The sequence below is a fragment of the Bos indicus genome, chromosome 11, assembly GCF_029378745.1.
Source record: "Bos indicus isolate NIAB-ARS_2022 breed Sahiwal x Tharparkar chromosome 11, NIAB-ARS_B.indTharparkar_mat_pri_1.0, whole genome shotgun sequence".
NCBI classification, from domain to species: domain Eukaryota; kingdom Metazoa; phylum Chordata; class Mammalia; order Artiodactyla; family Bovidae; genus Bos; species Bos indicus.
The window spans coordinates 10,123,214-10,137,395 of record NC_091770.1 but is presented as its reverse complement, the minus strand read 5'-3'; the positions used below and the strand labels follow the sequence as shown (position 1 = coordinate 10,137,395).

Sequence of the window (14,182 nt, the reverse complement as noted above, 5' to 3'; positions counted from 1 at the left end):
ATCACACCATCGTGATTATCTGGGTCGTGAAGATCTTTTTTGTATAGTTCTTCTCTGTATTCTTTCCATCTCTTCTTAATATCTTCTGCTTCTGTTAGGTCCATACCATTTCTGTCCTTTATCGAGCTCATCTTTGCATGAAATGTTCCTTTGGTGTCTCTGATTTTCTTGAAGAGATCCCTAGTCTTTCCCATTCTGTTGTTTTCCTCTATTTCTTTGCATTTATCACTGAAGAAGGCTTTCTTATCTCTTCTTGCTATTCTTTGGAACTCTGCATTCAGATGTTTATATCTTTCCTTTTCTCCTTTGCTTTTCGCTTCTCTTCTTTTCACAGCTATTTGTAAGGCCTCCCCAGACAGCCGTTTTGCTTTTTTGCAAAACTATATGAATAAATAGTTCCAAACAAAAACATGAGTATACTAAATTTAGCCACGTATACCAAATTATATACTAGTGGCTTCCCTAGTGGCCCAGTCAGTAAAGAATCTGCCTACAATACAGGAGACCCAGGTTCAATTCCTGCGTTGGGAAGATCCCCTGGAGAAGGAAATGGCAACCCACTCCAGTAAACTTGCCTGGAGAATTCCATGGACAGAGTATCTTGGCAGGCTACAGTCCACAGGATCACAAAGAGTCAGACATGACTGTGCAACTAACATCCACTTTTTTTCATACAAAATTAGCACTCTGACAAAGTTGGTTTAAATGCAAGTTTGGTTTAATAGCAGAAAATCAGTTAAGGTCTAGGAAAAGAAATAAAATTTATATTAATTGAAAGAGGAGAAATAAATGTTATTATTCCTAGTTGGTATGATTTTCCATGTGCAAAAACCAAAAGAATGTATGGATGACTTATCACAATTAGATAACAGTAAAGTTTCTCAATGATATACGATTAATATACAAATTTTAAAATATCATTTGCAATAGCATAAAAAGTAAGGTATCTGAAATTAAATATAGTAAAGTTTGTATAAGATCTTTATTCAAAAATTTATAAAGATATTAAAAAGATTTAGATAGATAAAAGTACATACTTTTCATGTTTAGAACAACTCATTGTCATAAAAACTTCAATCCTCCCAAGTAGATACATACTTATACAGGCATTGTGTATGTGAAATTTGAAAAGTTTATTTCGAAATTCATTTAGCTTTTGAAAGAAACAGTGGTCTCTCTCTCTCAGAATTCACTATCTTTATTGCAGGACTCAGCACTCAGGAGCAGCTGGCTTGATAGACAGGTGGAAGGGTTACCTGTAGGTTCAGTTACGGTACAGCTGGGAGACAGCACCCTATGGAGTTAGAGTGCTTCCGGCAGGATGCGGCACACACCTTGATCCAGAGGACACTGTGGTGCTGCCTCTCCCAAGGCCAGGAACCAAGGGCAATAGATAGAAGTTTCCCCTCTTATTGGCATGTCTAATACCCACTGAAAGGAGTCTTAGTCCCTGTCCCTACAATGTGGGACTCAGAAGGTCTGGAGATCCCAGTGCCTAAGACATGAATACTTCTATCAGACAACTAGCAATAAAGTAGAAGCTGAAACTGTCCCCTGGCTGATCTGAGGTCTCATGCCCCTGAACCAACAGAAAGAGGAAGTGGTCACTCTACTAGACAAAGAGATTGATCCTTGGAGCAGGCAAACAGAAGGCATAATCAGAGTAAGGGCTGGGAGTCAGAGGGAGGGTGGCTAGTTAAGGCAGGGGCCACAGAAGATCAGTCCATCTTGTCTAGGTTTGTTAGTCGGACTGAAGTATTCCAGAGGCTTTGGGCCACATGAGGATCCTGAGCAGCTTCAGGGGGAAGAGTTATCACACAGGAACTGCTAAAATGTTTTCCAGAAATGCCATCCAGCTCCTTGGCTAAGCTCAGGTAGAGGACTGGGACTGCACCTTGTTTGCTATCCTGTAGAGACATAGAGGAAGTGAAGAGTAAAGCCAGGCAAGCTCTAACTTACCGGGACGCTGAGCAGCAGAGCCCTGACCCACCCTCTTCAGGCACCGCCAGCTTCTCCACTACCCACCTTAAAGAAGAAGCTGAGGAGCCAGAAGAGGAAGCGATAGGACCAGGAGAAGTGCTTCATGATTTTCGTGTACACAACGCCCGGGTCCACAGAGTTCACGGTCACACCTGAGAAGTGTGGTGCGTGGTGAAGTGAGAGGAGGATGGTGGGAAGGAAGGGTTAAGTGTGGTTCTGCAGTGTGCAGTAAGGAGGGATCCTACCACTTCTGTCGGGTAGAGGCGACAAGAGACTTGGGGGTGGTGCCAGAGAAGTCCGTGTTTCACAACTTACATGAATGGCAATGCCCAAGCCAGTAAGGACATAGAAGTATTAGAAAGCATGGGGTGATCTTCAGGGGGAATATGATGGGTGGTGTTGGAGGAGAGGGAAGTTGTGGATGATGAGAAAGTTGGAAAAGAATGAAAAGGAGGTAGGAAGATGGGATTGAGAGAAATACTGGGTGCACCGATGATAAATGATAAGAGATTAACAGCTGGCTTGGGGATATTGGGAGTATTTTAAGGCCAGAATATATTGGAATGAGATGGGAAGGGTTGGGAGGTCGTGATGGGAGTGGAAGGGTAGGGAGTGTCAGAGGCAGTTACCTGTTCCTTGAAGTCTCTGGGCAAGCTTCCCAGTGAACGAGGCCAAAAGCAGTTTGCTGCAATCATAGTTCTGGTTGAAGGTCAAAGGTCTACCCGCCCCTATCAGATGATCCTCATCAATGTACCCATGTGATTGCCGGAAGGAAGATACATTCACCACCCGGGCTGACCCTGCCCGCTGCAGGGCCCCTAGGTGGAGAGAAGAGCACATACCCTTAATCCAAGTCATGGAGTAAACCCCCATGCCCACTCTCCACGAGACTACAGGAGAGCAGGGTCCATCCCAGGCTTTCAGAAGACAGTCAGTGGGCCCCGTGCAGAGTGTAATGTGACTGTGACTATTTTCATTAGCTGCTTTACGAAGGTGGTTCTTCTTGTTTTATTTTAGTGTGGTTTTTTTTTTTTTTTTGGCCTAAAGTAAAAGTGGAGTTTTCCCTTTTCTGCCGCTTGCCAGCTGAAGCTAATTTAATTAATCCTTGTTTATATTTTTATTTTGCTGATGGCTAAGAATGGGGAGGAGAGGCTGGAAATGCTGTGAAAATTGGCTTTCACACATTCATACATTTATTCATTCACTTAAGTCCCTTGGACTGCAAGGAGATCCAGCCAGTCCATTCTGAAGGAGATCAGCCCTGGGATTTCTTTGGAGGGAATGATGCTGAAGCTGAAACTCCAGTACTTTGGCCACCTCATGCGAAGAGCTGACTCATTGGAAAAGACTTTGATGCTGGGAGGGATTGGGGGCAGGAGGAGAAGGGGACGACAGAGGATGAGATGGCTGGATGGCATCACTGACTCGATGGACTTGAGTCTGAGTGAACTCCGGGAGTTTGTGATGGACAGGGAGGCCTGGCGTGCCGCGATTCATGGGGTTGCAAAGAGTTAGACACGACTGAGTGACTGAACTGAACTGAACTGAATTCATCCCACAAATATTCACTGCGCCCCTGAATTATGGCAGACACCATGCTAGGCACTAAAGACATATGGGTGCTAGGCTTAGGGGAAAAGAAATATGTGCAGAGATTCTTGGGAAAGAGTTTTATTAAAAAAATTTTTTTAATTAAAAAAAATTTGGAATTTATCTTCCAAAAGAATGAAAGTAAAATTACTATCAATAGAAGAGGTACAAGCAAATCTTTGGGGAAGAAAAGAGTTTCCTAACTATACAAAAAAAAGTCTGGATTATATAAAGTATAAAAAATTATAGTTATCACATAGAGTTTACTTATTGTTTCAAAATACTAAAGCTATTTTAAGCCCTCATGAAGAATCACAAATGAAAAATTGAGTGGAGGTATTCAGCCATAATTTGCTGAAGAGAAAATTATTCTTAAAGAGGACAGTGAACTCCAGACTTGCAAACATAGTGACATAAAGACCAAAGGGGCTCACAACCTAGTTGGAGACTGATCTTCATGCAACAGCATCTGTACAGGAACAGAGCTGTTTACAGGGGCTCAGGTGGTGGTGGTGGTTTAGTTGCTAAGTCGTGTCCAATTCTTTGCGACCACAGGGACCGCCTGCCAGGCTCCTCTGTCCATGAGATTCTCCAGGCAATCTCCAATCTCCATCTCCAATCCTGGAGTGGGTTGCCATTTCCTTCTCCAGGGGATCTTCCCAACCCAGGTCTCCTGCTGTGTAGGCAGATTCTTTACCACCTGAGCTATGAGGAAAATGGGGACACCGGGTGGGAGGCAGAGGTGTCAGGACAGGATCCACAGCACGAGTGGTATCTGTGCTGAGTGCTGGAAGCTGAATTAAGTTAGCCAAGCTAAAAGGATGGGAAAGGATATTCCAAATAGAGGGAAACACATGTGCAAATTACAGCCAGGATTTAGAAGACAGAGTGTGGCCTAAGAGAGAAAAAATCTTGGCTGAAGATGAGGGCGTGGGTTTGGGAAAGGTCAAGGCGAGGCTCTCAGCCTGCCGGAGGTTTTGTAAGTGGAGATAAACAGCTTAGTTATTGTATAAAGGTTAGAATGCCTCTAAAAATTTGAAGCAAGAAAGTGATGTGATGAAAGGTGATTTCTTAGAAGACATAGAAGGGAGAATAGACTAGACAGAGGAGATAGGAGAGAATGAAACAGAGCAGGACCATATGGTCCTTGCCCCTCTCCCCGCCCCATGTCCTCTGCCCGCCTTTTGTCTATAGAAAACTTTAATCAAAGAATAAGTTTAATCAGAAAAGTGAAAAATGGCTGAAACAAAGGAAAACTGTCTAAAGAGACTAAATAATAGTAATTTAGTCATTAAGCATAGTTAAGGACCTTTAATTCTTTCTCAAGGGTTATAGATAATATGTTGAGCCATATCCTGTGAGTTGTCTTATAGATACCAAAATATCAGGTGGAAAAGTTAACTCCATGGTGACCAGACTGTACCTAGGACTGAAGATTAACTCTACCTAAAACAATGAAGATGATGCTAGTCAGACCACTGATGACCAATTGAAGATGACTCTTAGAGATAAATGCACTGTTTCCACATGTAATGTCCCCCCTACACACACTCTGTCTATCAAAGCTCTCACCCAGTGCTTGTCCGGTGGTGGAGTCGGCCTTTGCACAGATGTCCGCCACCCTCCCTACCACTAGCTGCCAGAATCCGAAATAGAGCAAACTTTCCTTTCCATGAACCTGGCCTGTTTATTGGCTTTTGAGTGGCGAGCAGTCAGACCCCCCCCACACATACTTTTTAGTAACAAGAAGACAGTTCAAGAAATTATTACTGAGCAAGACACAGGGTATTGTAGCACGTTACAATTTTTGGAAAAGGGCAAAACATATATTAATACATTACGTATTAATGTATTAATAGGCCATAGAGCTTGGCCTTGCTCTTTGTTCACTTTCCAGTCAGGACTAATTTAATTGCTCACTAAAGGGTACATGAGACCTGGCAATAGGAGTTGCCTCCCAGGAAGGGAATGGGCAGCTGATTTTCCAGGAGAGGAGGAGAGTTTTTCTTTTCTTTCTTTCTTTTTCTATATACCCTTTTGTACTTTGGACATCTATTCATTACCTGAACAAAAAATTAATTTTCTTTTAAAGAGGCTATTAGAGAGCTTCCTAGATGGCTCAGTGGTAAAGAATCTGCCTGCCAATACAGGAGACACGAGTTCAATCCCTGATCCAGGAGGACCCCACGTGCCGCAGAGCAGCTGGGCCCGTGCACCGTGACCATTGAGCCCCAGCACAGATGAGCTGCAACTCCTGAGCCCACAGGCCGGAACTACTGAAGCCCGGGCATCCTAGAGCCTGTGCTCCACAAAAAGACAGGCCACTGCAACGAGAAGCCTTGCAGGGCAGCTAGAGAAAGCCCATGCAGCAAGGAAGACCCAGCACGGCCAAAAATCAATCAATCAATAAATAAAATTATAAACAGGCTATCAGACAATCCAGGGAAAATGTTAGGGAGAATGCGCCTGCTGCTTAAACCCTCCCTTCCCTAGGAGAACACAGCCTCCTTAAACCTAGTAGCCTAATACCACCCTCAAGAAGCTTTTGTTGAGATGACTGACTCTACCAGTGTGGCTAGAACTCAGACCTGAGATGACTGAGTCTACTGGTCTGGCTAGAACACAGACCTGAGGGAAAGAGAGGTGTGGTGTAGATCTTATATCCTCCTGCTTGTTGTATGGATATCTGGGGGCTAACTGATTCCATTACCAGTCTCCTAATCTTGACTGATGCCAAGTATGAAAAGTTAAAATGTATTGGGTCATTACTCAGCATGCATCTGGGTGCCAAGGGAAAGGAGATGACCATGACAGACAGTAAGCCATGAAAATGCTAGAGGAATGGAAAAGCAGGGGTCACACAGAAGGTAAGTACCCATCCTTCCTTACCTTGGAGCAGATTTGTGAGCAGAAAGGGTCCAGTGTAGTTGGTTGCAAAGGTGAGATCAAGGCCCTCTGGAGTAAGTGTGGTAGGGAACCCTGTGGAAGATGAAAACATAGGTAGTGGGTGATGGAGTGAGAATCCTGAGGGAGACAAAATCTGGGGAGGATATATTGGGTTCAATAGAAATGCCCTGGTGGCTCAGACAGTAAAGAATCCACCTGCAAGGTAGGAGACCTGGGTTGGATCCCTTGGTTGTGAAGATCCCCTGGAGGAGGGCACGGTAACCACTCCAGTATGCCTACAGAATTCCATGGGCAGAGGAGCCTGGAGGGCTACAGTCCATGGGGTCACTAAGAGTTGGACACGACTGAGTGACTAAACCCAGCACAGAAACACCACAGGAGCATGGATGTGTTGAGATGGGGGCAATGATGTTTGAGACTATAATTTTAGGTTTTTCAGGATAGTGTCTGAATTAGAGAGTTTCCATGGGATGTACAGGTTAGGCTTTAAGGATGCCTGTTTTGAGGTCCCTGAGCTAGAAATGAAATTCTGGAAATGTGTTTAGGGGAAGTAAGTCAAGGCACATACCACAGACTGCAGCATTGTTAACCAATAGATGAATCTCAGGACACTCCTGCAGCAGCCGCTGAGCAAAGCTCCGAATGGAGGCCATAGAGCTCAGGTCCACTTCACCAAGTAGGAGGCGGTTGCTCTTAGATGTTGCTTGTATCTCAGCCAGGGCTTGCTGTCCTCGCTCTCGGCTACGGCAGGCCAGGATCACACGGGCCCCGCGGTGGGCCAGCTCCTGGGACACAGCCTTCCCAATGCCTGTGGGAGGGCAGCTTCAGAGTATGCTAGTCTGGGGAGTGACTAGAGGGCAATGGAGCAAGTAGGGTGGGAAACAAGGGTTCTGACAGTGGGAGCTGGTCCTCCTCTCTGCCCTCCCTGTTGGGGCAGTTGGAGGCTGTGGTTGTGGCAGGTCAGAAGGAACACTCACCACTGTTGGCCCCAGTCACCACTGCTGTCTTCCCAGTCAAATCCGTGGAGCAGTGCTGGAGGTCCCAGAGATAAAACTTATGCCAGATCTGCACACTTAGTCTAAGCAGGAGGACCAGAATGAGGAGGGCAGAGCCAGGACCCCATACTGGGCTGCTGAGTACAGACCACAGAGACATGGCAGAGAAGACTGGCCCACCCCCAAGAAGTGCTGCCCACAGAAGTGGGGCGGGGAGGGACTAGTCAGAGCAGAGTAGGACCAGCCAACAGGTTGATGTGGAGCATAAAGCACAAAATTTAAGGAGGCACCACTCACTCTTGGATGTGTTCGAGTATCCCATTTGAACCTGAGAGTGAGTTCCTCCTTAAATTATTTTCACTCGCTATCTGATTGCCTCAATCCAATGCTGGTCAAAGATCAAGGGAGTCAGAGTTTCCCTAAATCCTGCATAGCCTCAAATTTGTATTCACAGAAAACTTGGATATGCACTCTAAGGTGAATTGATAGAGCTCCAGGGACTGAAAATCAAATTCCTCATGTCTTGAATCACTCTGTGCTTAAACAGAGCCACCCCTTCTTCCCCTACTGGAAGGAGACTAAGTTCTCCCAACTGAGGCAGATCCCTCTTGCAACCCTTGCGTGCTCCTTTGTGGAAATGGGGATGGTTCTCCAGAATGCCTCTCCTGGAGAGCCACCTTGACCCTAAAGCAGGGTCTCCTAAGGGTGTAACGTAATTATGTTCTGTGTTCTTATAGACCTCTCCAGTTCAGTGAGAGTGCACACTTGGAAGGAACTGATGGACATCAGGCCAATTCTTAAGGCAACTCGGCTGTTTATTTCTAGCAAGCAGACAGAAGGAAGGTAGAATTCCCAATGCCTAGGGCTTAGAATTGGGCAGGCGCTTGGAGGGGAGTGACCACATTTTGAGGGCTGAGTTCATTAGCTGTGCCACAGTCACCTGGGGCTTCGGGGCACCTGTATGGATGGGAGGAGAGGCGCTGCCTTCTCTGTCGTTCCGTTGAGGCTCAGAGGAGCTAAGCAGCACCTGCGTACTTGGGTTCCACATGTTCACACCAGGAGCCAGCTTCAATGCTCCCGGCAGCAACACGGGCTTCCACGTCACCTGGGACGTGGCCTCCAGAACTTGAGGCACGGGATGACGATATTGGTGAGGATCCTGGCTCTCCCGGTCCCCAAGGTCCAGGCCCTGCGGAGGTACACGGGTACGACCGGCCCAGAGCTCACCCAGCAGTTCGGCCTCCCCCTCCCAGCCGCTGGGCCACTTAGCACCCGGCCATAATTTGGGGCTGGGGCTGCGTGCCATGTCCGGGCGCGCCCGGTGTGTGGCGAGAAAACGGAGCCCGGGACTGGGGAAGGGAAGCTTTGAACCAAAGCCTGGCGATGGTAGGCCTAAGTTTAGAGTAGGGAACTGGAGGCTTAGACCAGGGCCCAAAGTTCGGACAGGAACGCCAGGTGGGAAAGGGAAGAACTCTGACCGGGAGACGCGGCAGCTGGGGCGGGAGGCTTGCGGTCCGGCTGGGGCCTCGGTCTTCTCGCCCCGCTGGCGCCCCCGGTAGGCCTCCAAGGGGCGGCCCTCCGAGTCTGGGACCAGGACCTCCGACAGCGGGCGCACCCAGGGGCGCGGCAGCCGCGCGGGGTCCAGACGCGCCGTCGTCCCCTTACGGCCAATTCTGGACTGAAGTGCGCTGGGCCGCTCTTCAGCCAGCCACGGCGGCTGCGGCTGGAATCCCGCCGAGGGGTTGAGCGTGGTGGGGCCGCCCGCGGAGGGATCGGACACCAACACCCGCGAGGGGATGAGGGGCACCTTTTCCTCCCTGAGTTCCAGCCGGTCTCCAGCCGCGTGCGGCTGGGGCGTGCAATTGTAGAGGTCCTCGAGAGAGAACTGAGAGCTGATGGGCTGTGCCCGCTCGACAGAGGCCTGAGGGCTGGCTACCAAGGACAGCTCCAGAGAAGCGTGGGTACTGCCTGCCGGCACCATCTCCATCGACAGTTGGCTGCTCGAGTTCGAGGATCCGACTGCAAACAGGTCAGTCTGGTCGCTCCTCGACTGATCACCTAGTTTCTCCAAAGGACTCCGGGGCCCTGTCTCCTGAAGCAACTCGGGCGTGGGTGGAGAGTCCGGGGTGACAGTTAGCTCCCAAGATTCCATCGGCTCCTGAGAGCCTGAATCCGTCCACGATCCTCCTAAAGGGATCTGGTCCACGCTGTCTTGGTCCTGGGAAAATGCACAGGGGTGGAGGTCAGGGGTGAGTAATGGATCGGGGGCGGCGGTAAGAGGTGGGCGGCAGCTGGAGGCTGGGCTTACTTCGCCTTGAAACGTCTCCTCCAGCCCCATCGAGGCCCGGGCGTGCAGCACCGGCACGGATCCCTGAGCCCAGGCATCCGTCGTGCAAGCCAAGGGCTCCTCATCCTCGCCCCATGTGGGGTCCTCTGCCACTGCAGATTCTCCCTCGTCCCGAGCCAAAAAGCGCCACTCGGTGATCTGCAGCATGGCCTCCCGTGCCTGACTGATGGTGAATGGAATGCACTGCGGAGGCGAGAAAGGGTCTCAGTCCGGCAGGGAGGGGTCAGGAGAGGGGAGATGTGTCTGAAGGACAAGGATCCAGGCCTACCTGCTGGGTCAGATAGACTTTAAAGGCGGAGTCTATGACTCGGGCCACCAGATCAGCCAAGATGTCGCCCACAACGTCCTCGCCCTCTTCGAGAGCCGTGAACGCTATCCATTCGGCCTCAGTGAGCCGCCCAGGCACGATGTCCACCTGCGGCACCGGAACCGTAGGTGGCCGCACCTTTTCCGCCTTGGATCGGGTCATCCCGCGGTCTCGGACCTGCCTCTGTGGGAAAGGAATAGGGCACTCAGGGCGGGAAACCGAGGAGTGGAGCACCAGTTATGGGTTAGGAGGAAGCTTCCTTAGGTTGTCTAAGACGAAGGAAAGGCCTTTATTTATTTATTTATTTTTAATTTTTTTTTAGGAAAGGCCTTTAGAAAGGGACAATTTACTACTAAGAGCCTACTATGTGACAGATGCTTTTCAGGTGACCTAGCCGATTTAATTTTTCAAACAGCTCACTCAGTCCATTTCACAGACAAAGGAACTGAAGCCTGATAGCAGTTCACCTCCACTTGCTTGGGATTACACAGTGAGCCCAGGCTATATATAGCTCTAACTGCACAGTCCTTGTTATTTGTGCTAGTTCAAAGTATTCAAAATTCTTGAGAGTTCAGGAATTTGAAAAATTCAATAAACAGCAGGAATTATTGGTGTGTTTCCCATTTCCTCCCATTCCCCAAATCAACTTAGATCCTCATTTCACAATATACATCTAAATAAATTCCAGATGAATTAAAGCACGCATACAAACAAAACAAAATTAAAACAAAAGATAAAATGTAGGGAAAATAGTTTAAATTGTCATATAATCTCTGGGTGAGAAACAGCTGCCTAAGCATAAAAGTAATGTAAGAAATAATAAAGAAATGGGTAGGTAACTCTATATATGGAGAAGGCAATGGCACCCCACTCCAGTACTCTTGCCTGGAAAATCCCATGGATGGAGGAGCCTGGTGGGCTGCAGTCCATGGGGTCGCTAAGAGTTGGACTCGACTGAGCAACTTCACTTTCACTTTTCACTTTCATGCATTGGAGAAGGAAATGGCAACCCACTCCAGTGTTCTTGCCTGGAGAAACCCAGGGATGGGGGAGCCTGGTGGGCTGCCGTCTATGGGGTCACACAGAGTCGGACATGACTGAAGCGACTTAGCAGCAGCAGCAGCAACTGTATATGTATTTATATACACATGTGTATATACACATATATATATATGTCAAATTTTCCTGTGCTTTTTCTTAAAATTCCTAATTACAAGCTGATAACAGTAGTTATCATTTACTGGCACTTAAACTATATGCAGGTCAGGAAGCAACAGTTAGAACTGGACATGGAACAACAGACTGGTTCCAAATAGGAAAAGGAGTACGTCAAGGCTGTATATTGTCACCCTGCTTATTTAACTTATATGCAGAGTACATCATGAGAAATGCTGGACTGGAAGAAACACAAGCTGGAATCAAGATTGCCGGGAGAAATATCAGTAACCTCAGATATGCAGATGACACCACCCTTATGGCAGAAAGTGATGAGGAACTAAAGAGCCTCTTGATGAAAGTGAAAGAGAGTGAAAAAGTTGGCTTAAAGCTCAACATTCAGAAAACTAAGATCATGGCATCAGGTCCCATCACTTCATGGGAAATAGATGGGGAAACAGTGGAAAAAGGGTCAGACTTTATTTTTTGGAGCTCCAAAATCACTGCAGATGGTGACTGCAGCCATGAAATTATAAAATGCTTACTCTTTGGAAGGAAAGTTATGACCAACCTAGATAGCATATTCAAAAGCAGAGACATTACTTTGCCAACAAAGGTTCGTCTAGTCAAGGCTATGGTTTTTCCTGTGGTCATGTATGGATGTGAGAGTTGGACTGTGAAGAAGGCTGAGCACCAAAGAATTGATGCTTTTGAACTGTGGTGTTGGAGAAGACTCTTGAGAGTCCCTTGGACTGCAAGGAGCTCCAAGCAGTCCATTCTGAAGGAGATCAGCCCTGGGATGTCTTTGGAAGGAATGATGCTAAAGCTGAAACTCCAGTACTTTGGCCACCTCATGCGAAGAGTTGACTCATTGGAAAAGACTCTGATGCTGGGAGGGATTGGGGGCAGGAGGAGAAGGGGACGACAGAGGATGAGATGGCTGAATGGCATCACTAACTCGATGGACGTGAGTCTGGGTGAACTCTGGGAGTTTGTGATGGACAGGGAGGCCTGGCGTGCTGCGATTCATGGGGTTGCAAAGAGTCGGACACGACTGAGCAACTGAACTGAACTGAAAGTATATTAGTCACATACATGGATTCAGTTCCTACATTTTTTAGACTACATACTATTTTTATCCCCATTTTACAGAATTTGCCTAAGATCACAGAGTAAGGAAGTAGTAGAGTCATAATTCATATGCAGGTCTGTCTGACTCCAGAGCTTGGCTTTATCCTGCTTCCTAAACCAAAAATACATGCAACAAATTTTTTAAAAAGATATTCCCAAATACATTAAAAATGCATATAAATTTTTATAACCATAAGATCTCCAAGGATAATAAGAACATAATATTTCACAAAAGTGGAACTATTGATGACTAATAAACATTTGAAAAGATATCCAATCTTCAAAAGTACCAATTCCATTTTATAAATACACAAAGGCATACTCTGAAAATATATTCTCTAAAATATTCCCTGTGATGTCATTTATAATAGCAGAATATTGAAAACATACATCTAACAAGGAAAATAGGTGGCTAATTGTGTGCTACCTATATGATGAAATATTATGTGATGATTAAAGGCAGTCTTTAGGAAGAATTTACAATAGCATAAGAAAATACTTATGATGTAATCTTAAATGAAAGAAACGATATAAAATTACATATCAAGTATGATCTCAGGTGTGTAAACCTATATGTGTTGAAGAAAAGGAAAGCACCGTGTATATGTTTTTTTCCTACACTCTTCTCCAGTTTATAAGTTCTCTACAATGACTTTATATCCTTTTATAATCAAGAAAAACCCACTGAAAAAAAAGTCTAGTCTCCCCAAAACCCATTTTAGGGACATACGAATTTACTAGTAAATTATTGGGAGCCTCTTAATTTCCCCACAACAGTTTCCCTGAAGCTGATTCCTTCTAAAATTTACCCCCAACACAATTTCCCTAACTTTTGTCTCCCCACCGCCAACATTATTGCTTCATACATGGTGTTCCCCAAAATTCATTCTCCCCCAACTCTGGTGTTTCCTAAACCTCACACTGAACTCAAAATCCCTTGTTTCGTTTCCCCTCTCTGCTAGTGAGAACAGTTCTGTTGGCAAGCCCAAGGAACGGTCCACAGCCCCGTTCAGGCTTGGCCAGAGCAGGGGTAGGTAGGGCTGGGAGAGGAGAGTTGATTCCTTAGACAACCACGCCCAGGCTCTCATTACACCCGCGCTAATGGCTACACCTAGAAATGGCCTGACCAGAGGGGTTGGAGATATTACTGCATGAATGCTCTTCAGTCTATTTTAGAGTTTCTTGGCTTTTAAACAATTGACTTTCAAGTGCAGCCTCAGAATTGTTGTTTAATCCATTTATTCCTCCCGAAATTCTCCAAATGAAACCTATCTAGCAACACCCTCTCCCCAGTGCCTGACCAATTCTGGTTTATCCATTTAAATGAGTACCTCAATATAAGAGACTCATTAAATGCATTAACTGTTGTCAAAGTTACTTCTTGTTCTTGGGCTCTTCATCACCCATTTAACCCCCTTCCCTCAGGCTCCAAGTGTGACAATGCTTGTGAGTGCGCGTGGTGCAGGTGTAGGTTTTCCGTCCTAGTGCACAGACATGGCTTCCTCGGTCATCTTGAACGCCCGCGTGAAAGGCGGATGCCGGGTGGCTCAGAGTTGGCCCACCGCTCCGGACACTGGTCTTAACCCCGCTCTGGGCCACCCTCAGCTGAGCTAAAGCTCACCGGGCCTTCGTGCGCCATCGCCTCAACTGTAGCTTCAACCCCCAGGCTCCAGCAGCTTTCCGGTCCAGCCGCAGCTGCTACTGCAGCCTATCGGTCTCCTCGGCAACCGCGCCGCGCTGAGGCTCGCCCCGCCCACAGTTGCCCTGGCA

General features: G+C 47.0%; 2 protein-coding genes across 2 annotated transcripts; both read right to left on the bottom strand.

Moving 5' to 3' along the window:
* Nucleotides 1-700: 700 nt before the first annotated feature.
* Nucleotides 701-7,809, bottom strand: LOC109565916 (retinol dehydrogenase 12-like). The gene is made up of 6 exons (XM_019969893.2): nt 7,455-7,809; nt 7,046-7,285; nt 6,460-6,549; nt 2,610-2,798; nt 2,026-2,132; nt 701-1,907 (listed from the first exon to the last, which is right to left on the bottom strand). The coding sequence occupies exons 1-6, from the start codon at nt 7,630-7,632 to the stop codon at nt 1,719-1,721; spliced, it is 993 nt and encodes a 330-aa protein (XP_019825452.1). The 5' UTR covers nt 7,633-7,809; the 3' UTR covers nt 701-1,718.
* A 457-nt stretch (nt 7,810-8,266) lies between these two features.
* C11H2orf81 (chromosome 11 C2orf81 homolog) lies at nt 8,267-14,160 on the bottom strand. The gene is made up of 4 exons (XM_019969892.2): nt 14,034-14,160; nt 10,088-10,309; nt 9,781-10,002; nt 8,267-9,690 (listed from the first exon to the last, which is right to left on the bottom strand). Exons 1-4 carry the CDS (start codon nt 14,049-14,051, stop codon nt 8,332-8,334), a joined length of 1,821 nt encoding a protein of 606 aa, XP_019825451.2. The 5' UTR covers nt 14,052-14,160; the 3' UTR covers nt 8,267-8,331.
* Between the last annotated feature and the right edge of the window lie 22 nt (nt 14,161-14,182).